General features: G+C 41.1%; 1 protein-coding gene across 2 annotated transcripts; it reads right to left on the reverse strand.

Annotated features, from left to right (window-relative positions):
* Positions 1-199: 199 nt before the first annotated feature.
* LOC111266799 (uncharacterized) lies at positions 200-8,009 on the reverse strand. Of its 2 annotated transcripts, none has more exons than XM_022844581.1 (6): positions 7,930-8,009; positions 2,582-2,695; positions 2,024-2,127; positions 1,727-1,789; positions 1,416-1,475; positions 200-363 (listed from the first exon to the last, which is right to left on the reverse strand). In XM_022844581.1, the coding sequence occupies exons 1-6, from the start codon at positions 7,967-7,969 to the stop codon at positions 310-312; spliced, it is 435 nt and encodes a 144-aa protein (XP_022700316.1). In that variant the 5' UTR covers positions 7,970-8,009; the 3' UTR covers positions 200-309. The 2 variants fall into 2 exon arrangements, with proteins under 2 accessions (XP_022700316.1, XP_022700315.1); XM_022844580.2 differs by having other exon boundaries at positions 200-1,113.
* Between the last annotated feature and the right edge of the window lie 18,084 nt (positions 8,010-26,093).

The raw sequence follows: 26,093 nt of genomic DNA on the forward strand, positions 1-26,093 counted from the left end.
GTAGCATGATATTTTCGTATGAGAGAAGAGAATTAACGCATTTGCTTTTAAATCATTAATCACCTTTCCGGTAAAGTTTAGAAAAAACGGAAGTGTGTCTATCTATCTGAGTTTCCCAACTGAATTGATACTTTAACAACAACAACTAGGGTAATGAAATCGTTATAAGTAATCGCATGATAAGGAAAGCTAAAACAGATAATAGAAAAATATTCTTTATTGACAAAATACGGATGAAACGTGTAACGGATGGGAATGTATGAGTCTTCGTAAATGCCCGTTACACTTACTATTGCACTAATCGGCAGCTCATAGTTGAATATCTATAGATATAGAGCGATGCTGAGCGACATGGGACGCGTGCTAAACGTGGAAAAAAACTCAGACAGAAAAACATTAAGTAAACCTGAAATACCATTTGATTTATTTTTTTCTCAAATAAAGATACTGTAAGACATTTTAAGATGGTACTATAACTAATTATCCTGCGTTAGTTTGTCATCGTGATATGATCCTTACATTCGTTAGCAAAAAGCAGCGATATCACCGACCACACTTTTGTACAGCCTGATAGTAGAATCAATGTTTTTTTATATTATTTGTAATAAAACTTGCTGACTGATTCTGTTAATGTAGAGACTAGATCCTACTGTAATCTACTATACAAAGTTACTTGAGTCGTAGTAATGGTGTCTATTCATGAACGCTGGCTTAACTAAGGACCGTTTTTCAACAGTCTCATGAAGCAGTGTCTTAACTTCTCTAAGCATTTAACATTTTGCTTTTAAAAAATATTAACAAAATTTCACACAAAAAGACATCTTCATGTCTGTCCTTTCCATGTTTCACAACTCGAGAATGCCCTAGAAACCGGTTATCTCTAACTGTTCCATAGATGCATAGTTTGCGGGACTTAAGTATAAACTTGCATGATAGTTCGATCATCAGAGAGTTACAGTTATATCAGACGAGCTCGTTTGGGGTCTACATGTTGGTCATTTGAAGCAACCAATGAATCACGGACCAGATATGCTGCTTCTGTAGCGGTAGGAGCGGATGCACGAGGCAATTGAATATGAAATCGAATAATGTGACGTTCATTGATCCGTCCTCCTGTGGAAAATGTTGCACAGTCTGCACTGATGATCAAGGTTTCCGACGTAAGGCATGCGCCATAATAAGATATACAATGGTCTATGTTCTAATCTGAAAGCTAGGGTATACGCCATTAAAAATTCCCAAAAATATAACAAAAAATTGTTCGCTTTCGCATTTGTTTTACCGACTGAGCCACTAATGACCCTCTGAAAAGCTGCTAGATATTTGCGAGCTTTTCGCTCAGGTAACGATTGTTTGATAACAACTGTTTGTTACTTGACCTACCCTAATAAAGCACGGCATGGGATCTATCTTACCTTCAGAAATTCTTGTAGGATGTGCTCCTTCAAGCATACCACTTCAGGATTGGTGCCTTTCTGCAAATGCCAAATATTGTCAAACAGCTTCGGATTGAAGGCAACTTTAGATAACCACTAAGTAATATTGTCCATCCAAATATAATAGATCATACTTCAAAACGTATAGAGAAAGCAAATATACTGTATGATTTTACTGTACATGATACCGATTGTCATTTAGACTCATATCAGGCATAAGCTAACAGTTAGAGCAATTAGTTTTCGAACCTAAATTATAAACAAACGTTAAGGTACGTAACGAAACGTACGTTGCTGGAGAGTTTCCCGGTGGGTACGCACGTGTCGAAAGTGAGACAGAATTTTTCTATTATCTGTGCAAATATATTAATATTAGATTAATAATAGTATTATAGAGAAGTTCCATACGTTTGTCACTAGTGTTCATCGAAACATTGCTGTTAGCTTATTGTAGATTTAAGCAAATCAGATCAATGTATTTGATTGGTTAGTATAACGATTACTTGTAAACATGACTTTTTTTTATACCACTACGAAACTCTGTGTTATATTGCAGTGAAGGTATCGTAACGCTTATATGGGTAAACGTTTTGGACGGCCCTGATTGAGGCACCGAAGTCTATAATCCGATTCACTGTACACAGCACGACATGTGACATTGGCTTCAGCACAGCCATCATCCGACCGTGGTCTGCAGATATACAAACAAAACATAACATCATTACACGGAAATACTGCATGATACGGTAAACATACACTGTCCGAGACAATATGTGTATGTTCAATTCAATTTATATTGACACTAGCTAAAAAACAGGAGAAAGTTTTACGTGAAACACAAATCTACTAATAACGTTTGTACATAACATAGTTTGCGTCACATGTTCTATTAAAGATCTGGTTAACTCGTTCTTCTATCCAGGTTTGGGCTGTTAGATAGTAAGCGAGATTTAAGAAGGCCGTTTTGGTGTCGAATCGGTAATTTTCGATTCGGCATTAAAAACCTTTTTCTGCTTTCGCGTTTTACTGAATAGGACATCAGGTCCGTGAGCCTGGTGTGTAACCTATCCAATTCTGTTATGTGTTACGCATTCACATGTGCACAAACTCATATATGTGGGTTAGTTTTGAAAAGGTTTACTGACTTGGCACCGGCCCACATACTCCGATTTCTTCCTCATTTTCGCTGTTTTCTTGCGCAGCTGATGTATATCCTGTGACGTATCCGATTTTAGTATACCACAAGAGACTTATCAACCCTATAGAATCGAAAAGAAATATCATCCAGGTATTAAATCATGTGCTTGTAAAGTTAGGATCAGTGAGGAAAAAAAGTCAAGTGATATAGTTAACTTGTAAATATATTCTAGAAATGCGCACCGCGATCATTAATAGTGTTATAACTCCAAGGTAAACGCAGCCCAAATCTGCATATAAGGGGCTGCTTAAGGCCGAATATACTGCAGTGTGCTGGTAGACACTTTGTTATTGTCACGTTGAGCATCTTACTACCGCAATACTAAACTCCTTTAACGCAATATCTCTACGGTTGGTATATAGGGTACGCTTGCCAAACATCGCAAGGCGCTCGATGTACCTGTACGATACACAGCGCATTATGCTGACGGTTCTGGGAAGTGTCTAATGTTAGGGTTGACGAGCCGAGAAGTCGCTTTTGTTATATAATATTTTTTTATCTCCGTCGACAGTGTTGCGAAGCATCTAACCCTAGGGACATTGTGGGCGACAAAATTTTATTTCAATTCAAGCCGCAGGGCCATTGGGGGACATGTTATAGCGTTCAAAACAAACCACCCTGGCACTATACTGCAGCTAAACCGGTTCTCAAGCTTTCTCAGAGGATTGGTAAGCGTTCTCATACAGCGCTGTGAACACGGATGCACGGGGCCAGCGTCACGTACCGCTTGCAAACTTAGAAAATCACTTTGTTAGGGTGAGAAACCGGACCGCCCTGGCTAAGTGTCGAGCATGAAAAGATTCATGGGGCTTGCATCAGCGAACGAAGCGCTTCATGTCCTCTTGATGATAGCGGGTTTCTGAAACTAGCCATGGGTTGACAGCAAAGCAACGCAATCGCCTCGTTAAATTATTCATGGGCATATAGGACTTTCTTCGGGTAGCAGGACAGACTCACCCATACCGATCTTGTGCAGCCCATAGTCCTGACTGGCTATTCACCTCCGATGTGTTCTCAACCACGGAAAGTTGCACCACGGAAAGGCAGGTCATAGAGGATGAAGTTCAAACTACGCCAGACAACCGCATCATCGAGCCCTCATCCAGCTCGTGATCATTTTCAGTTGTTCGGCAAAGAAACGACAGCGAAACGGCGTGTTTCTTCGTCGACTATCACAGGCTGAACTTGAGCACGAAGCGGTACGTGTATACCCACTTCGCTGAATCGACAACACTATCGACGCCCTCACCGGTGCTCGCTGCCTTGGCACCCCGGATCTAACCAGCACATGTTTGCAAATCAGCATGCATCCGCACGACAAGGGGAAGACATTCTGCACGCCGAAGAAATTCTACCAGTTCAAATGGATGCCGTTGGGTGTTGCCAACGTACCCGTGATGTTTCAGAGACTGACGGTTAAAATTTTTGAGCTTCTGAATTACCAAATGACTCATTTATCTCGACGAAATCATAGTTTGCCTATCTGATGAACATCCACGTGATCCACTTGCGAAAAGTGCTGGGGCGACAGATTCCGCCAGTTTACGGGTGACACAGGCAAATGCTAACTCAGGTAGAAAGGGCGCGCGAAAAGGTCGTCGATTGCGCTAGCCGCTGTTTGGCTGACGCCGAGGCTAAATGTCACTCTTCCGTGACCGAGCACATCGCGCGGTTGAAAAATTCCGGCCATATTTGTATGGGTTAACCGACAGCACTAATTATTTAGTATTAGATTAGTGGCACTAATGCACCTAAAGGAGAAGACGAGCCTTTGCTGAAGGTTAATAGAACGGGCTTTGAGTCTATAGGAGTAAGGCTTCGAAGTTGTCCACAAAGGAGATTCCACTAAAGCTAACGCGAATGCCTTGTTGCACTTGACCGTGTCGTTGGCACAAAGCAGTGGCCTAAAATTGAACAAGGTTCGAAGGTCGCAGAGGGAAGGCTTTCGTTCGGCTAAAATAATTAGAAAATTAGAAGGTGGATTTCGCGCCCAGTCTATGTGCTCAAAGGTGACCTGGCCTATTGTATTAAGGGAAAGAAAAGGTTACTCCGCGTTCAATTTTTTTTAAATGGAAGAAGCTATCAGCTTACGTCACACGGACAAAAGGAGAATGATGGCGTATCTCGGTGGACGGAAGAGGTTGCAACGCGTTAATGAGTGTTTTTCTTTATTAGGACCGAGTTTATAAAATAGGTACTGGTCCGGTGTAAAGTTTGACAGCGGCGTAACCGAGACCTAGAGCGACGCGAAGCTCTACACCCAGTGCCACTCTCAAACGCCCCTTCCAGAAGGTGGGTTAGATTGTGTAGGCTCCCTAAAGGTCCAAGGCGATGAGGCTTTCTAAATTTTGTTGTTCATCGATTATTGCACCCGTTCTGTAAGGCTTGTGCCGGCCTGGAGAGCGACGGTGAATGTGGAGATCTGGGCTTTGGACTCTGTGCATTACCTTTTCGGAGGCTTCAGCGCCGTCATTACGGACAACGCAACCTGCCGCAAATCGCGGCGAGTTATTCAGAGGAACTACAACGGACGCATCAAAACGGCTGCCGAACACTTATGGTGCCGCAGCCTAACCGAATGTGTGATTCAAACAATGACGCAAAGGTTAGGTAACGAATGGGCATGGCTCTAACGTTTTGTAATGGCTTCCGCCTAGAACCAAATCAGCAGAATTTGTTTTTATCATTCTTATGCTTGGTTTCATAATTTACGTATCGTTCTTTTGCTTTCGCCCACTTCATGAAGCTAACACTTCAGCAGATTCGTGACTACGACAAGAATGTCCTACTAAGGACATACTTTTATGTAAGAAATATCTTAGTAAAGGTAGTTTGTACGGATGTCCGGATTCAAGCACGTGATTTATGAAAAAACCCACTGTAGAATTAATTTCCTTTGCTGATACCGCCCCCGCTGAACCTTGGGTGTATGGACTTCGACGCTCTCTGCAATTGATTATGTCTCCAGTTGCGGGTTCCTTTGGATGGAAGAGGATGTTCCAGTACTCATGCTTGGCCCGTCAGGCTTCGAACTTCCGCAACTTTCACACCTAAACACCACCTTCCTAATTTAAAAATGAATAGCCACACTAGAAACGCTTCAGTTTTTACTGTGCAGTTTTTCGAATGCCTGCATGACCACTCACCTTCTCGGAGTGGCAGAACATCACTCTGGATTCAGTCTGGACTCGCACGATCGGCAACAGTGGATTTAGGTGTATCATCTAATTCGGTACGGAAGTTCGTTCACCAATATCTGCCTCTGCATTAAGTCTGACAATAAGGTCGTTCGGACAAGAGTCTGTCCGTTGCATTCTTCTGACATGATTACCTAAAGACCATCTTCCTCCATGGTGTGCACCATCAGTAGCGTTACACCTAAGTTTTTTTTTGTTCCGGACCACGGAAAGCGTACCAACGCTGGCTGCTGTTAGCACTAGTATCCTCAGCCCGAAAACGGCTCTATACACTACAGCCGGTAAAGAACGTTGATTTACTATGCATGCTGGGTGATCTTGTCGACGATTTAGCTTCAACTATACGTCGGTGCATCCGGTTCTTAAGAGCTGTGGAGTCAAACAGCGACGCGATAATGAGGTAGCTCACGAAGTCATCACACCGATGATTTGATGTTTTCTGGAGATACTTTGAACCTAACTAGAAACCCGATACGTTTCAACATTTCCATTTCCCTCCAATGAACGTGTAAGGGTTTTCATCATCTCTTCGGACCCGCGCATAACGTCCTGATGCATGAGGCGGTGCTCCTGCTTTCTGAGAGGTCGAAACTGCTTGAATAGACTAACTTTGAACTTTTCCTTTGTCACGGGGTTAAAACACAACGAATTCGGATTAGTATCTGACTGGGAATAACAGAAATCCACAAGCAAGCCTAGCAGGCATTTACGTAACTAACCGTAAACGCCTGTCGCTGTCTTCAACGTCCTAATTAATTGTCCAGTCGTTAAGAGTTGGTAAATTATACAACGATGCGACCCTTTTTTCATTATTCCACCACAGCTTTAACCTCGTAGCGAGGCTGGCCACTTCGTACATTCTTGGACGAACGAACTTTCTGTTCCGCTGTTATCACTAATTTTAGTGATAATATAGTGGAACCAAGACGAATTCGATTTACTCGCTCTACAACTCGTCCTTATAGAACAACCGCGACGGAAGTACTTAGAACTCGATTGCTGATACGCTCCGTAACGTGATATATATATATACGTATATTAAATTACACAGGTTGTGTAGTATGTGCCATTAGAACTATATATATTTGTAAATATGCACGTATATACATTACTATAAATAGAATGGTATGACATCTGATTAACAGGCAAGGTGTTACAAAACGCCGTTGCGGGGCAAGAGAACTAATCCGTGTTCCTACCTGAGATGAATTTGTAGTATTTAATGAATTATGTTAACAACTAGTGACCTTTTCTTTATGTCTTCTAATGTACGGAAATCATTATTATTTGTTGAATCTTTATTTTTCGTAACGATGTAAATAACAATACTGAATATTTAAAGGTCAGAATCACGGTCTTTGATTGCGTCGAGCTACACGCTTTATAAAAAATACTATTTACATTTTATGATTTTATTAAGCTTTCACCCTAAAGGGTTCCCCTAGTTACAAGCTACGGTCTTCATTGGCTGTTCACTGTTCTTGAATAGTAAAGCTTAGTTTGACCTGAATCCAGATCGAGCCGTTACGAAATTATTGAGAGTTTCTAGTTATATACCTATTTTTGCATTCAAACGTATGTAACTCCTTAGGTTTTTACTCTTTTCCTCTTTTGCAAGACGGCTCCCTATGAAATATGCAATTCAAATTTTATATACGTTCTCTCTGACGTAAAAGGCCTTCATAACTAACTTCCATTAATTATCGCGACAATCGAGATGAACCCGGCGTCTGAGCTCCTATGAATTTGCTTTAAGGACCACACGTCCTAAAAGTTTCTTATGTTTCATGCTCAATGGTCGTAGTGCTTTTCGGATAAGGCGAATATGCGTATGCTAACTGTAGCCCGGAATTTTATAACTTATCGTTTTTATGCAGCTGGCGAACACATCTACCTAATTGTAAGTTAATCGCTACGTTAGTAAAGATCACGCTATAATTCTTTACTGTATTAGACGTTATAGTAACCTTGCGTTAAACGTACGTCAAAGGTGTTTGTTGAAAAGCCGTAACTATTTCCAGCGGTGTAGTAGGGACTATTAGAACATAATGCTAGAAACCAATATTGAAATATGCCTACAGCTTAAGCTAAAACTTACCAAATATGTATGCTAGCCGCTTCATCCTGAACATCTTCATCCGACAGGGCGCAGCGTACAATTGAGTTGCCGTCGATCGTAAAAAACTTAACGACCTTATCAAGGTTAATAAATAGACCCAGCAGCAGGTGTGTTTAAGTTGATGGTAGGAGTGTGGCCAGCAAGGCACATATAGCAAACGAAAGAAAACCATGGGGAAAGTAAAGACACTTGTGGTCACAGCTGGCCCTCATAGGACTGGGGCAGGGGAAGTGGCGTGACCAAAGAAAATCACTAAGTTCGCTGCTGCTGACTTCCGCAAGATTGTTTTCTATCGACCGCTTTGACTATGCTTAAGCCGAAGGGTATTCAAGGTTGGAGTACAGTTATAACATTCAAAGAATTATCTTACCGTAGAAGCGGTTGGACGCAATCACTGAGACAATATATTGCTAGAATAGAGACGACAATTAATTTGATAACAAATAAAAGCATACGGGAAAACCGTTTCGAGTATCGATGTAAGAGGACAGGTATAGTTGTTAAAACTTGCCATTACTATGGCACTCGATGAATTTCAGTACCGATTGGTAGAGAGAAAAGCTAGTAAAAATCTGAATTCAAATTAAGCATACAGAAAAACGTTCATGAAACCAGAACTATTTAGCATATACCAACGACATTTCCAACGGATGTTGGTAATTGCTATAATCATTGAATTGGCATTGAATCGGGTAGAAAATCCCGTATTATCATTACAGCTGAATCTCTAGAGGTCAGAAACTAAGTATCCGTCATTTGGGGATCGTTTTCGGTCATATATGTGACTACGACCCTATTTACTGAAAGATGGGGCTTGCAGAACACATTGTTTAGCATCCTCAGAGCAGTAGGTGCTTAACTTTTATAATAAATCTCTAGTTGTTTCAGTTGTTACAGTTTATTCCAATCAAATTATAGTTTATTGAGGAGCCGTACGCAAGCGTCACTTCAGCTCACTTCTATCCAGGTGATGCACGAGTCGATAACAGCTTTACTAATGTCATAAGAAGTAGGATTCTACGTTGGCGAACGCAGGGAATTCAGTCAGTGAAGTACTTCATAAAGAAAACACACAAGAGCTTGGTGTACGCCGCATACAATGGGAGCCGTTTTTTGGCATAACTTGGGCCGTCTAATGTGATTTGTCAACACTTCTATATTGGACTTTTTCGAATAAGAAGAGTGAATGCTTTGTTTTTAAGAGAAACCATTCAGGAGACAGTTTTGCTTATATAAGATGATAGCTTAATAGTTACACATTGATTCTGACCCTAAATTACAGTTTCTACTCTCACTATAGCAGTGTTTTCAATACTTTAGAGGACTTACATTATTTCACGCAAGATACGCTTAAAAAAACATGTGTATGGTAAAATCTCGAGATCACTGTTTAAAGTTTCAGAAGTCAGCCTGGAAAATTCTCTAAGGATTCGACTTCATTCTGATACTCAGATAAAATAACTTCAATATATAAGTTATATTAAGGTGTTCTTTAAGCTTTTTCTTAAAAAGAACTTTTAAGCTTTTTACTAGGAGACATAAATGTAAAATCCTTCAAAAAAATAGCGAGAAATAGTAAAAGTCTGAAGATAAATTGGGGCAGTGTTATTATATACTATATTATATTATATATACTTCAACTGATTTAGATAACTGCTATCGAGCAGTAGTAATACCTACCTACCTACCTTATAAAAATACTGAATTTAGTTAAAAATGTGACCTTATAACTATAGACGAGCAGTTCTTAACAAAAGAGCAACAATCTAATATGTAAGAAGTGCTATCAGTAGATAAAAACAATAACCTTTGACCTTATTCGTTCCCAACCTAACGGCTCTTACCCTCTCAAGTTCTCTCCCTCCGTGTGAAGCTAAATAACTTCATGCTAAATATAAAATTATACGTAACGAAAAAATAGCTTACGTTATCAAACCTAGTTTGCCCGTCTTCTATAGGGTCTAGTAACTATAAGCTATATGTACATCTAATGAAATCGAGTACTTGAACTTGGATGAGCCATGTTAGTAGTCATGATGATACTAAAAATAACACGTTGAAACAGCCGTAGATGGCTACCGTCTGCAGTCTGTCGACCCCTGGACAGATTGACAGATGGGCGCCATGGAAAAGAAGACGATATAGAATCCGAAGTGGAGACTTCATTGTGGGACGAATACAATTGCATTGAGTACAAACGTTGACCCTTGCTAGTAATGTGCCATCTAAAGCTATACGCGGTTGTGCTTTTAATTGCTAGTTGTCTAAAACTAATTGCCGATCAACCGTATGACCAGTTGTGTTAAAAGCCATAGCTTACGCCGGCTGTAAAACATTACACTACGACAAAATCTGTATAGAGTTGCTTACTTCTTCAGTCTAGTTATTTTATTTGGTTCCTATTGATTTCAACATTTAATTTTACTTAGCATGGCTATATATAACTTCAGTTCCCTTCATATTCCAATTAGTCCAACTATGGAGTGCTTTTTCTTTTAAGTCTGTGCTTATACTGACGCAGTAAAGGCAATCACAACTACGACTCTACCCAGATAGACCTTTCTTTCCTCAAAGGGACTAGCAGTGATGGAAGCGTAGTACCTACAATAGGACAAAAATCATTCATCTCCTACAATACGTAAGATAGTGTAAGGCGTGTGCCATTAGAAGGAAAGATGTAGGATTTCGTTAGGACGATGTGCATGTCTAGTGGTGAATTTTTTTCGGATGGTAGTTGTTTACCGCATATAAGCATAAAAATAATCTTTTGTTCTGTCCTATGTAAACGTACGCGTGTGTAGTCTAAATGTAATTGTGTGTGTCTTTTGCCTATCTCTTAATGCTCGATCTTGAAGGCCAGCCAGTTGCTCGTTCAAAGGAGCTAACACGTTAACACAGGCTTAGTCATAGGTTAGGATGTTTCCAGGAAGAAATCTTCTTCGCTACTTCTCCGTTGTATTTTTTTTTGCTTTTTCTCGGCCTTTCTTGTACTCGTCAACCGCGTTCAACTGATATCCCCGAACACCCGTCATCCATCTCTATCAGTGCTTAGAATCGTTGTAGTCAGTGTTACTTCTGGCTGAGAAGTCGAGTGGTCGGTCCTCTTACGTTCGTTGCTTCGTAGGGCCTCGCCGGTTTGCCGGTCTGGCAGGCTACCAAGCCGCGGCACCAAGCTGGCGCTGGTGGTCGTACAGCAGCAAAAGTAGCAGCAGCGGCATGCTATCGTCGTAGTGACTATGGCAGCAAAAAATGCCTCTCATCTATATTCCATTTGGCGGCTTTGTCGATGGCGTGAGCACTCGACACCGCCAGCGGCAGAAGAGGCTCCACTGAGAAGGGCCGCGTTTTTGGCTGATCTTCATCGACATTGCTGTTTCAGTGCCACTGGGCGGTGGCAATGTTCGTGAAGGCGCCTACGAAGTCTGCAAGGAGCGCCTTGCCATCTACAAGCCGCCATCTGCCTGGAGACGTCCGTCTGTTCTCCTCGGTTGCTATCAGGAACCGAAAGGACGGCCGATGCCTTGGGCACCATTATTATCGTCTGCAGCGCTGGCACGCCCAGTACTGCGCATCCTATTGAGCCAAAGCAGCCGCCACCTGTATGTTGGCTAACGTCTATATGAGCAGATTGCTTCGTGTTTCTTAGCTCGTTCAACGTTAACACATCAATATGCGGCACGTCAGTGCACATAAATGATATTGTAATAGACATCGATTATTAGTTCGCTAAATGGTTGCATTTTATCTGTCATTATTATTAAAGTTAACATATGAGGCTATAATAAACAGATGATTTCCGACTCGGATGTCTGAGAAAGCAAAGGCAAGAATTCAGGTCGTTTCAAAACACCTCAATATTGGTTCACTTGTTGTACTAAAGTGATTGACATGTCGCTTTTAATCAAAAGAACCAAATATTTAAAAAAAAAAAAAATTATATTGATGCAAACCTACAATAGAAGCTCAATTTCATGTTATTTGTGAAGATCGAATCCATCAAGAGTAGGTCTGAACGCCTTTATTATAGCAAGCAACGAGTGGAAATTAGTTCTTCCAATGCTGAAGTGCTCATCCTTTGAAAGTAACCATTTTAATGCATTTTATCAATAAAGCTGACGAAGTTGCTCAAATGCTTATTTAAAAGCTAAAACGACAGGTTGAAAACTGCTTACTGGACCGAATTGGATTCGGGCCGAACTGTCAGCTCTAGAGGAATTGTTCATGGTGTTATCTTGTTATCGTTTACATATCAGTACGTTAGTGCCTAAATCCGGAAGGCTCCTCATTGAGAGGGCTAGTATTTGATATATTTAGGTATTTTCAAAGGTGTCTTGAGGTTACTGAGCTTGATATGTACCATGGACGTAGAGCTGTTTAGCTTCAGTTTTCTAATGCGGAAATATTAGACTATTCCAAACGAATCCGATGGACCTTGAAATTGGACAACTTTTGAACTATGCACAGCTCACAGACGAAATTCTGCTAGTAAATATTTAAATACTTTGAAAACTTGTGAGGAAAAACCACTGGAATTTACCCGTGGAAAAATTAGTTCATAGGGAAAAACATATTCTAGTCCCGAAAATTAACGCTTATGATGAGGTTTTGTACCTCGAAGGCCGCAGCGCCGCGGAAGCCCATTAACGATCGATGAAGACACTAGCTTAGGAAGTTTTTGGTGACGGCGCAATAAGTTGACGATGCAAACGTTTCAAGAATAGAAATTCTGGTGTGAAAGAACAGCGAGGGGGTGATCAGATGTCAAAACCCGAAGGACGAGAATGCACTATCGGGAATTATTATTACTCGGAAAGGTTTTTACGAAAGCAGAGCTCGGAGTCTAAACGCCCTGTTGGCATTTTATATGCAACGTGTTATATAATTATAATCCAAATACCGGGAAAGACTGTGTAAAAATGTGTCTCCCATGAACTGCACTAGGCCACTTAGAAGGCGTTTAGTGTACTTCACGCGCGTACGTAGTTTTAATGAACAAATAACCCGCTTGGAGAACACGCCCATAGATAAGACATAGTTCAATCGGCAGCCGTAGAGGAACCAGTCGACAGAATGGCGTTGCCCTGAAGAGAAGTCGACTTCCGCAGCTGCGTCAAGTAGGTTAGGATGTAAGGTTATCGCAGTAATTGCAGTGGATATTTGCTACAATAAGCTACTACTCCAAAAGGAAACAATAAATGCAGCCCACTGTCTCGAGTTTCTCAGGGGACTCATGGACCGTTAATACGGTAATCAAAAACATGTAGTCTCATCGGCATGCCCCATTTACTTCTTAGATTGAGCAAAGAAATATCAAGCGTTGGCTTCAACCGGTTTACTTTTTCGATCTAAGTCAACTTGATTATGGGGCTTTCTATAGCCTGAAACGAAAAGCTGGTAGTAAAGCATATCCAGCTATCGATTTACTTTGAGAAATCACAGGTAGAGTAATTATATAGGTGGGAACGCGAATGGTAGGTATATAACTACCTAGAAGCTGCAGGAATAAGTGTATTAAGAATAAAAGAGGGTACCTCCAAGACATATAAAAAATCATCATTCTAACCCGTCTAGTTCAAAAGTTAATCAATTTCAAGGTCCATCGGGTTCGCTCGTGCCAGCCTGAAAAGGGAGCCATTAGCCCGTCGAAGGTTCTCTGAAGAATTCTTAGAAAATGTTTTCCAAAACAAGCATATTCTGATGTGCATTATTAACGCGGTCAATCAGAACTAAACCGCCCAATAAAATGAATGTGTCGAGTTTTTAGGTGCTGCCGTTAGGCGCTGTTCCTGACCGTCCCCCCAGTACAAGACGAAGTGAATTATGCCTGGTTCGCCTAACAAGCTTATTTATTTTTAGATTTTTAGATAGCATATTGCCGTTATAATCATTCACAGAATTCCCAATTATGTATACAGATACGCTCAACTCCCTTTACCTAAAAAAAAAACAACGATTTCTATTTCAAGTAGCGCTTTGAGGCAATCCTGCGTTGGCGATACTGCTGCCTACAACGTTATACAATGAGAAGAATACTGAAATGAGTGTTATGCTTTTTCATTGACTAATGCATAACAAGGATGCACGCCAGTGTCGTTTCCAGGTCGACTATATCCCTGAGGTAAAATAGGCTGTCGCGTCGAGGCTTGGAAACAGAACGTCTTCAGATCTGATGTAGTTGAGCACATGCAAATGAATGCGAAGCTAAACAAATTTGATTAAAGTAAATTATTACACTTAAACGTTATGCAGTGCTCGCTAAGCTATTCTTTGACAGCTTACAGAGGTTCTGTAAACTACATCCTGCGGCTTCTAAGTGTATACACAGAAAGATGTCTGAGGAGAGAAGGCCGAATTTCTGAAGTGTTTTGGGTGCCCTGCTTTACTTTCTTTGTCCTTTTTAGTTGTCTTCGGTTGAGTGCAGTCGTGCCTAACTCGATGGGAACTTCTGATAATATAGTAGTTTCGATCTTCTTATCAGTACAGTGAGCGTCTGATCTGCGTGCTTTAAGGGCCTGTCTTCCCACCCGTTGCAGTCACCGACCTGCGCTTGCGTTTTCCGTTGGCTGCTTCCGTCTCATTCGATGGAAGACTCAGTGAGTTTTCGAAGCGTGTCCTAGCCAGAAAACATACTAGACAGTCTGAAGACAGAGGACTGATGTCAAAGTGGTCTCAACTCGAACGTCTATGTTATAGCCGGACCTCAGGCCTTCCTTTCCCTACGTCCTATCCGGACCCGAATCTCCTCCTATAGAACTCTCTCACTTGCATCTTTTAGTCATAGTTCTTCAGCTCTTCGCTTCTCGGGCTGCTTCCCCGTTTACACTGCTGCTGTTGCTGCCGCTGGTTCAACTGAATTTCGAAGGTTTTAGCAGCTGACTGGATCTGTCGTTCGTTTTGTCCCGTTCGTCCTTTTTGCCCATCGTAACACGTTCTTCAAGTATTGGGGCCATCAGCCAGGCCGAGGACCAGGGCCTTCTCATTGGGTGGGCTGCTATTACCACACTCATAGTTAGGTCGCTATCACTGTTGCTGTCACCCTCTTCAGCGTGGGGCTACTCCTTGTGCAGGAGCAGCCAACAGGCAGTTCCCGACCCGTCTTCTGCGGAGGTGCAGGCAAAGGGACGAGCACTAAGAGATCCACCCATCCAAACAAGTCAGACAGACAGCAGTAAGGGCACAGTAGGTGGAAGCATGTCTCACGTCTGTCGGCACAATTCAACAGCCAAAAACTCATGTGGGTTATAAAGAAGGAAAAAAGAAAAGTGAGATAGGGAGAGGGCGAGGGAAAAAGGGCTTCTTTGAGGCTGCTTGGGGGAATCTAGTAAGGTGGGATTCGCCCATGCCGCAAAAATGTGAGGATGGCAAAAGAAAGAGCAGTTGCTCAGCGCCTTCGCTTCTGAGGACGGCAGAAGCGATAGCTGTCATCTTAAGTTCTGCAGGTATAAGCCAGAGACGAACTGATCTCGAACAAAGTATTTATCGCCCAATATACAATTGGTCGAAACAATTGACAACTTTATCCGGCTGTTGACACATCATGGTTAAATACCACTGTGTTGGTGTTATGTAGGTTGAGTGTCACGACAAAGCTCTATACGATGTCGTATAGCTTTAAGTGAAAGTATACGTAAAGTAGTCGCATATAGTAATGGACGCCAAATAATTTACATATTATACAACATTTGCATATTAGTACCTCCCACTCGCTAGGACTTGATTCAGGGTCTACGTCTATGTTATAGGTGGGGAACTTAATCAGGGCAGTTTGATGGTACGGGAGAAAATGGGTCTGAATGGCAACGGGCAAGAAGGAAGCAGAGAGGAAGAAAATCTACTGGATTATTGTCATTAGCGAAACGAAACTGGCGGCCTTGTAGGCCACTACACGGGCAGTCTTTTGTGAGCTCCGGCCCTTTAATCTTATGGTCCTGCTTCCAGATGGTGCCTTTGACCAACGCCTGACGAGTTCTTATGCGCAATTTTACAATATGTAAATTGTATTCACCGACATAGCTAGTACCAGGGTATGCTGGCTTTTCAACAATGACCTAAACAATAAAACTATGTAGCCACGCCGTTACTCCGTGCACGCATACTCACGCTTTTCGTGCAGTACTATTACAACTGCCTCTACAACCACTGCTAGCTCAGCCTCGAAGAAAAATGACTCACAGATCACAGTCGAGCTTCAGGACGTGTCTAAGACGATTTACATTTCGCCTTATGACGCTTGTTGCCCTCACGGACGTCAGTGGTGCGCGAAACAGCACTTTCTGACCTATTTTTGGCCTGGATGGTTTCGATGATAGCATGCACATTTGTGACGAAAATATTCGAATGCGAATGCTTGGTGATAATGAAACATTATAGTTCTTGAAGATTAAATTACGTAAAAGTAGCTGATAAGTGGCAATACATAGTAAATTATTCGGTGAAACAATTAATTTTAGCAAGAATTGTTATCTCTCAGAATTACATACACCTCATAAATTCAGTATTTTTTTTTGATATCACAGTTTTTTCTTCTGATCATACTTCAGATGATGTAATCATGCTTTATTATCATAACAGAGCAAATAGGTCACCATCTAGACACATCTGCATGAAGTAGTACGTACAGCATTAGAACGACGTGGGGTAGGTAGCTGGTCGCAATACTATTTGGTACGGTGTATGTTTGTGAGAAATCAGAGACAAGCGGCATAGCGGCCGCCACCAGTTCTAGCCGAGATTCTGACAGACACTGAGAAAGGATTAAACACGGTAAGGAAAAAAACGTGAGAAGAAGTTGCAAGTTATAGGAACTACTGATAGAATTGCTCCTCCGCTTTAGATGTTTATTTGGGAAATTCTAGGAAGGCACACGATGATCTCTTCTCACAGTGTTCGAATTAACACCGAAAAATGATTACGAAAGCATGGTTACATAGGAAAATGGCTGAAAACTCCCTTTCAGCCAGAATGCAGTTAACACGCTAAACTATTCGCCGATACATTCACAGGAATACTAATTAAGCTCTGATAGAAATAGTTCAAACGTAAAGTGTGCCATTTAGGTCGGCTTCTCGTATAGCACTACGTCGAGAGAAGCCCTTGGACAACTGTTATTTAAACGTAAAATATGAACAAAATTATATTTTCTAAACAAGAATCCACCGAAGAGAAAGGTCACGTGCAAGGTCAACGTAAGGATGAATATCTGCGTTTATCATTCGAATGAATGAACGACTAGGGCAGTAGTTACCTTTAGTATGTTAGTGAATCGAATCTCTCAATACGCCCTGCACCGTCTATATTTCTACAAACAGTTACCGTCTTATATAGAAATGAATCAAGAAAGTCAGATTTGCGGCTGATACCGTTCCTTCCGAATTGTAGCTTCAAAATTAGATGAACCAGCCCAACCTGTGATAGAACACCTTCTGCCAAATAGCAAGCGGATCACCGGCCAAACAAGATGGCCTGGAAAAGCTAATACAAAACTATACACATATAGACAAATAAGAATCTGCTAATTATGACTAAGTTATAGAAAAGGTACCCCACGGAGGTATTAATGACTGCAGTTTCATAGCAAATCAATTCAAAACTGCCGCTAAACGAGATGCGCCCTCATGCGGTAGAATGCTCTCAATGACTGCGAAAAGAACAGATCTTCGTCAAGCGTTATTATTATTCTTATGGGACTTCAGCATTCGTTCAGTGAATGCGCTAAGGCTGCTTTGTGTGTACCCTGGTGTGCTTTTTTTTTATCGAAGACTAAAATTTATGTGCCGAAACTTTAGCTCAACCTCTGCATTAGCAGCGGAGGTTATGGCTCGCCTCATATTTCATTACCGCTTTCTCAAGCCGATACGATAACCCGACCATCTCGATCCGTTTGTTATCGGCCAACTTAAGGGCTTCGCATATTCGCTTCTCCTTTGCGTCTGTTATAACCCGACGGCGACACGTGCCGAGGCTTGCGCATGCTTTCCTATAGCTTTTCAAGCTATTTGCCTCATTAAGGGTATCCGCGTTAGCCGTGCGATTTTTAATTGGAAGAAGTTTTAACTAGCGATGCAGGTGAGTAATATAAAACGATGAATGACAATAGTAACATGTAATGCACAAAAGCTTAGTTTTTGCGGAGAAATAATATATCAATTACCAAATTCAGACAGAACACAATATTCAAGTTAAGCTATAATCTTTTTATGAGCAGTCCTCTGGTGCTTTCTTCAAACTGATTTTAAGTACTACGAAAGGAAACGATGTATTATCCAGAAAATCTATGCTAATGTATGTAACTTTATGGTAAGTGGAAAATTTATTGTCACCTATGAATAACTGGCAATTCGTGCAGTCTCGTTGCCTTTCGGTCTGTTTGTCTGTCTCTGAACACAAAAATGATGCAGCTGTCTTCATACAGATTAGTTGCTTAGATATACAAGCCGAGGTCACTGCGCATATAGCTCACAAGTAGTCCTATGCTATTTAGAATGGGAATCTTATTTACGTTAATGGTTTCCTAGCGTACAACACTGGATAAAGTTAGATATAGACTTCTATACCTACAGTTGTGCTCTATATGTTTTCCACTTAATTAGCCACTTAATTAATTAATTACCACTTAATTAAGATCAAATTTTATTAAAAATCTAGAACTCGATGCCAGCAGGGCAATTCCATGAAGGCAGTAAATAGCTATCTCTCATTATAATGTATAGCAAATGCGTAACAATGCCGTTACCATGTAAAGAGCTTTACCAAACTGACGACAATCCATCAGCAACAGGACCGCATCATTATTAAAACGCAATTGACGCACTTTCTTGTGACTAGATTGCCCCTAGAGGTGTAACATGTGATATAGTTCAGAACGTGTTTGAATGAAGGGTCTTCTTGTTTCCTTTGCCAAACGACGTTGACATCCCGGTTTAGCGTCGAGTATGCTCTGACATGGCTGCACTAGTTGACTGACGTAGAGAAGCAATGTAACTTTCGAATGCGTTGAATGGCATTTGTTATCTTCTTGCCAGCGTATCTGGTGTTTGTGGAGGGAGGAGTGGCAAAGTAAGCCTTCGACTTTCCGTGTTGAAGCGGCTGAACGTTTTGAAGTCCTTTCTGACCGCCGTTTCTGAGCCAGTTGTGCCCAGCTGGCGTTGGAATCTACGTTGTGTTTGGTGGAACACACACCTTGGCCATTTCTGGCTTCGTTGTGCTTCAATTTTGTCTAGTACACCCTTCCATTCTAGGCCACGCCCCTGGGATCGAGGCTTCTGAGGACCAAGCTTCTTCGTCAGCTTCCGGAGGCCGTCGGAGGGACAGGCTAGAGCCCCAGGCGGCCATCCAGCAGCAGGCGACAAACTGGCTTCAGGCGTAAAACCATACCGAAAGCGACAACGACAACAGCTCTACCAACAGCAGCCATGGCGACTATAGCAGAACCCAGAAAAAAAATAGGAGGGAATGTTTCTGACATGTGAAAATAGCAAATATTCTCTTACCAGCCGCAGCAGCGTGAAACGCTATACCGCTGCCTTGGTATCTAAACCGCTTCCCTCAATTTCTTGAGAAGTTCTCTTTTCCAGGAATATTTTCCACCCTTGCTGTTGTAGCTTCCCCGGTATTACCCAGTTACGACTTATCTTTTCTCCGCTTCACTTGCCTTGCGTTTTTTCGCTTTGCCTTACATTGCCTTTCTTCTGCTGCGTCACTCCCTGCGCGCCTAATTCGTGGTATCTTACCCGTGGCCCTCACTCGTGGTATCTCAAAGATCGCCCAATTTTCGGCTCGTAGTCGCCTCTGCTGCTGCTGCAGCGACTATCCCGCATTGCCTCCCTTGCCTCCGGGTTTTTATCCATGACTCACTTGGCAAGAGAGTATTCTCTAGCTAGCAACTGTTCCTACAGTTTTCCACATCAGTTTAGCCGCTCGATGTTTTTTTTCTGTGATTTTTTTGCGGTAGTTTCGTTTAGATCGCGTTGGATCACGGCGACGCGGCATTGCTTTGCGTTTTGCTGTGAGGCCCCAAAGCAATCGCTACCGACGTGCACGTCGTTCACATATTTTTGCCCCGCCATACACCGTCGAATGCTCGTTGTTGCTCATACACTCACAGCGATCCGGTTCGAATCGAGTGTGGGACAATGTCTATGCAGCAAAGAGGGTCCGTGTATGTCTGCGTGGAATTTTCACTTGACGGTACGAGCTCTCGCGATGGGCAGCTGCAACGGAGCAGTTGCTTTCGAAACAGCTGGGACTCTTGAGCGTTTGCTACAGTCGAAAAAAGCGGGTACTAGCGTATTTTCGTTGCCACTTCATAGTAAGCAGACTGATTGCAGCAAAACCGTTGTGCGTGCGGAAAGGAACAAGACGAACAAAGTTAGAAAGGTGCAAAGGAGGAAAGTGGCAGAATGAGACTCTCAAAGGAATCCATGTCTATGTACTGGTGTACTCGAATATCACTGGCTTGAACAAATAAAAGATGATGGTTTCCTCTACAGCAACGCGTAAAATGTTTACCTTTTCAAATAGGGTTGAGTCATACACTCGAAGGAAGACAGACGACGAATGAATCTCGTGATTTTGCTATTGCATAAAAAAAACGTGTACATCATGCAACGCAAGTGATTTTAAGTAGCGGTAAGATACATCAAGCTGTTTGTTGTAGGTTAGCGGCATATGTTCTGTGAGAATGTCGCAGCGATAACTGGCATGATGTGTCAGCTTTTTGTTGCAATAGATAATTATCTATATGCTCCCGCGTGATCATTTTCTTCACTAAGTTCAATAGTATATCCCCGAAATGTGCTTTAAAATTGCAGTTATAGAGGGTTCAGAAAACTGGACATGCCGTCAAACCATTCCGTTGGTTATAAGAGCAAAACGCTGGATGATTTACTGCGTGTAGGCCTGCGGCTGGCTTTCAGCGTATATAAACCAATTGCCGTTTGCACACCTGATGGCCGACTCAGAGAGTGAGATTAAAAACCTCACTCTCTGCTAATAAATTAGCATACCTAGTTTAAAAGAGGCCATTGAGAATTATCGCAATATCACTTGTTCAAGATTGGTTTTTAAACAAAAATTAAAATACTTGCATAGATAGGATCGTTTTTGTAGGCTGCAATTAGAATACTAGAAACGATAACGACCTACATTTTTGCTTGTACGGAAGGCAGGACAAATTCAAACGATCACCGGTGCGAAGCATAGTCATACCTATTGATCGCGCAAGCATAGCTACGTGATAGGCTGGTGCAAGAAGCTCAAAATTCTTGACTCGGAGCCGAGAATCGAGCCTGAGACTTCATCTAATATCCGGCCCATTTTGCAATTACCACGTTCGTAGTAATTAGTACAGTCGTTCGTAATAGGAACATATGCAAGGATTATATTGGAGTACAAGAGAGACGGGACATGTATGAGCTAACACAGGTGTGCAATTCCAATGAGATGTATTCGTATGAAGCGGCGTGATCAAAAGAGTCAATACTGTTGCTAGTGCGAGATAGTCGCGGTTTAAGTGTTCGTGAGCGAGGAAAGCGACGCTTGTCGCTGCAAGCACGAAAGATTTGAAGGCGAACACTTCACTGCGTTGACAACGATGAAGTCACTCACTGAGGATTCCATTTAAGTTGTATTCATTCGTTTTTGTGCAGACAGCGACAACTCTCCTTCATTTCATTTGAAATCAGCGGTTTGAAGTCTTTTTATAATTTCTTTGATACATATATATATATATATATATATATACGTGCGAATATGTAAATAAAAGGTAAGGTTTTAATTTTTCTCCAAAGAGACCGCCTTAATGGTATCTAGTTGAATGAGCTGGTTCAGCCGGAACAGGTCTCAAGAACGTTAGTGTATAACAGCTTAACGTATTACGGCTTCCTCTTTTTTAACATTCCTTTGTAAAAGAGCACAACTCGTTTAGGTGTTTTGTAGGCGTGAAAAATCATCTTTCTTCCTTCCTTTCTTTTTTACATTACCTTGTATGAAGCTTCGAATGATACGCCGGAAGCATGGTGAAGGCTTGGTTTTTGAAGAGTATCCATATCATCCATAAGGCTGCGCCTACAACAACATGATTCACGAGCAGGATGCTTCGGAGCGAACACACGCACCTTCAATTACCCATAACGAGGTCGCAGATTTTACTCATTTTCGAAAAGCTGCATAGCAGCCCAAACGTTTTAGAAAATGTATCATCTCATATAGCATTGATATAGTTATCGTTTGTACATAGTGCAATGGGTACAGATGACTTCCTTGTATAAAAATGCAGGCTTAAGATATTCTGTATATGATGGCTTGTTAAAGATTACCATGGCCGTACGTACACTTTGAGTCTAGTTATGGCATGATAAACATAAATTCAACAAAAGGCAACAGATTGGAACTACTAGGGGTTACGATAAAATCGATGACCGGGAGCTTATTTATTGTTGAAACTTCGATTTTTTCTTAAAATATATTAACTGCTGGGTGCTCAGTCTCCTCCATATCGGGTGGATAACAAAGAATATATCAGTGCGAAAGAGTGCGTGCCTAGGTGCTTCTATAGTTTCGAAGTACGTTCTACTTGCATCTTTTTTTTCCTAATTTTTTTAGGTTTAATTTTTGACTAAATCATTTCTTCATCTGGACAGGCTAGTGTGAATGTACAACATAAATTATGACAAAACACCTTTTTTTTTTCAATTATCAAATCTCTAAAAGGTTGTCCGGTTTCGGGAAGTTGAGTGCTGCCGATCATGTTATTAAGCTACCATGCACCACTCTTACAAAGAGGAAATTCTTCGACTAACTATTAGTATATTTCTAGGTTGTTCTTACACGCAATTACTACGAGATTTATTCGACCAATGAGATTATCCTTTGTGATATCTTTGCATCGTCCATGTAACTGGTCGTTAGTTATTCCTATATGTGTCAGTTCCACCTCACAATATTTTAACTTAGAAAAAATATGGTTATTTTAATAAAATTACTTTATAGAGTGTAATAGTTGTTCCATAATGCAAAAAAGTGCTGCGGCGCTACATATGACAATGATTTATTACATATACTTCAGGGAATCGTTATAGTTACTCTAAATAATGAGCTAAAATTGATCACGTGTGCTTGTTGTTAATGAATGGATCGGCTGGCAGTAAGAGAGGTGTTATTACGTCCTATTTTGAGCTTTAATAAAGTATTAGAATTGAACCACACATTTGCAATTTCTGTTCATTTTCAAGTGTAACGGCAAAAACGATTTTATTTCTATAAATCTATTAGTGAACGCTTAGCAACAAACATCTGATGTAATTTTGAAGAATATCTCGCATACGGAGAAATTGAATTGTATCCAAAAAAACCATGACATACAAGGCCGAGCTGCTGATAACCGAAATATCGTTAATAGGGTTAAGCCAAGTTGTTGAACAGGATTCGCACAAGGTTTTTCCATCTGCCCGATTTGATCAGATGTCCTTGGTATTTAGCAGGGAGGATACATCGATTTCTGTAATCAACATCACAGGAAAGGTCAAAAATAACGTAATCCGGTTACTGTCGCTAAATTATTTGTACAGATTATAACCCGGAGCATGGTACAAAGCCTTATAGCTATTCAATCTCGTGCGACAATTCACTTACAAAGTCGTTTAGAAAATTTTTGTTAGGTGCTAATATTTTACGACGCAATACGATTATCTATCTAGACAACCCTATAAACGTTGTACTTTAACGATTTCTTGCAATTTTTTCAGCAGAAACAAAAGTAATACGAAATGCATGTAGAAATACCACTTTAAGGACTCAGCGATTTCGAAGTACTACCGCGTCTTTGTATACCGTTCGTATTGTTTCTGTCGTTACGCGGCAAGAACCGCAAAGGCGGATACATTTTTTTTTATTTCCACTACTCGTTAAGTTGATATAATCAATAGCCCTTTTAGTATGTAATTAAACGATGGGGAACGATAAGAACGTTTCTGAGTTTAAGCTAGTACAGTATCCCTGTATGCATACGTTACTCGGGTGTAGACTACTAATGAAAGATATTATTCTCCAGTAATTTATATCAGTACAACGTTAAGAAATCTATTTGAACATATCGAGCGGTTTTGCAAAAAAAAAAATATTTTATCTTAGAATTTGTCTTAAATTATACTTATTTTTATTAGGTTTTGAAGGCTGTACTTGTTCCAGCTTTGTATATGGTTTCAGATAAGCGATTTACATTAGCTTTGAATAGTTAAAAACTGGAATCAACATGTTTGTTCCTGGTGTGCCGTACTGCTAATTTGAATATGTTTCAAATAGCTTTTTTTTTTTAACAAAAATAAGAACCAAGCCATTTTCCATCTTTCACAATAACTTACATTTCTTTCGTCGCGCTTCGTATTACAGGCAAAATACAATTGGAATAATATGCTGGTATTTCTTTTAAGTGTAATAGGGTGAAGCAGGATTGAAGTTTGATATTGGGTAATGTTACCGTGTCAGTCGGTGAGTTGAGCTTGCAGATGTAGGACTGATCAGTATGGCACAGATTCGTCCGAGCTTTTCACTCATAATATTTTAGCGAACGACGTATGCATGATGAGTGATCATAGTGACCGTCCTTTGCTTATACTTTTTCTATATAAAAATATTACAGAGTTGTCCCACTATTACGAGATGAATTCTCGTAGCGTCTGGGTAGAAATCCTTACTTTTTTGTTACTTCAACATCTCGATCATGGAGCAGATCATACTACCGTAGTAAAACATCTTAGATACATTAAAAACGGATACAAATATTATGGACAGTTTATGAACATCTTCTGCCTATTTTTCGAAAGAGGCAATTTAAGTATCGTTAAGATATACATATATTTTTTCTAGCTCTTTTTGAAACCTATCAATATAAACAAATAACTCGGGGATGGGCTTGCACATTGATGCCACCTGTAACCTACATCGAACCAACTCGAAGTGGACCCGACTAGAACAGACTGGCTTGCATTTCCTTTGGTTTCTGTATTAAGCGATTTATTGCATCTCAGGCCTTACCCTTACTAAAAAAAACTTTCTGACTCATTTTAAAGAATTGCAGATCATAACCCCTCGTTCAAGCATCCATTTGATTTAAACAGTCAATGCTGCGCACGACTGTACACGTTTGTATCCTGGAAGGCTGAGGTAGTCGTCAAAAATACTAGGGGTTAGGATACAATAGAGCATTATGTAGTTTTTGCATGGCCACTGTGCGCTGATTGTGCAGTGACGCTATACAAGTAGTTCTTGTTTAATGCGACAGTGGAAACGGCCGAGACTACCGGGAATGCTGCGTCTTTGGCTTGCCGACGCCGTCCTAAAGGCAGACCAACACATAGGACCAGTAGCTACGATAGGCGTATTGCAAGAAGAGGCAAAAATGTGAAGAAGAACAAAGAAGATGGCAGACAGCTAGATGCGGATACTATTGTTTGTCAAGCTAGTTACGAGAAATTTTGCTTACCACCAGTTGCCGTAGAGTTTGTCGTGAGTAAAGATAGCAAGAGAGAAAAACGGGCAACAAATTCCCGATTCTTCGATGCGTCACTGTCGGAGTATTGCATAGAAGTCAAGCCTGCTGGTCGCATCGTTTCGGCCTTGACCGGCCTGCATTAGAGGAGGCATGCAGTCGGCTACGAAAGCAGGGGCGCCCTTTGCAGACGAGTTTCTCACAGGGAATGGGCAGCAAGCAATCAGAAAAGTATAAACGAATACACGAATTGCAGATTACAGTATGCATATCAATAATGCTAGGTGACCATTAGCAGAATAGGGGTCTGATTGTTCGATGGGCTCTGCGTACAATTTGGTCAACTCAGGACAAATAGTTAAAGAGTGAACGGCCTGGCGGATCTAAACGATATCTAAATGCTCGCAAATGATGTCATGTGACAAGAATATTGGTACATCGATAGAGACTCGTACTTATAAAAAAAATATGTGCCCAAAAATGCGCTCTAGTATACCTAGAAATCTCAGACTTTTGCCTGTTTTAAAGTCGGAACGTAACGAACGTTCCAATTTGGCTCGCGTTCTCTTAATAATTTTCTCCTTTCATCCAAAGTGACACCCAAAAACAGACGTTCACTGGACGCTCTTAGAAAACGATGTAAAGGTTAAGTTATCCT

Source organism: Varroa jacobsoni, unplaced genomic scaffold (genome assembly GCF_002532875.2).
Source record: "Varroa jacobsoni isolate VJ856 unplaced genomic scaffold, vjacob_1.0 scaffold_1117, whole genome shotgun sequence".
NCBI classification, from domain to species: domain Eukaryota; kingdom Metazoa; phylum Arthropoda; class Arachnida; order Mesostigmata; family Varroidae; genus Varroa; species Varroa jacobsoni.

Coding starts and splice junctions, on each gene's coding strand:
- LOC111266799 (XM_022844580.2), bottom strand. CDS start 7,969: ATGAAGATGTTCAGGATGAAGCGGCTAGCATACATATTTG. Junction 1,790..2,023: donor CAATCAGGGCCGTCCAAAAC/GTTTACCCATAT, acceptor ATATTTGCACAG/ATAATAGAAAAATTCTGTCT. Junction 1,476..1,726: donor CCGGGAAACTCTCCAGCAAC/GTACGTTTCGTT, acceptor TGGCATTTGCAG/AAAGGCACCAATCCTGAAGT.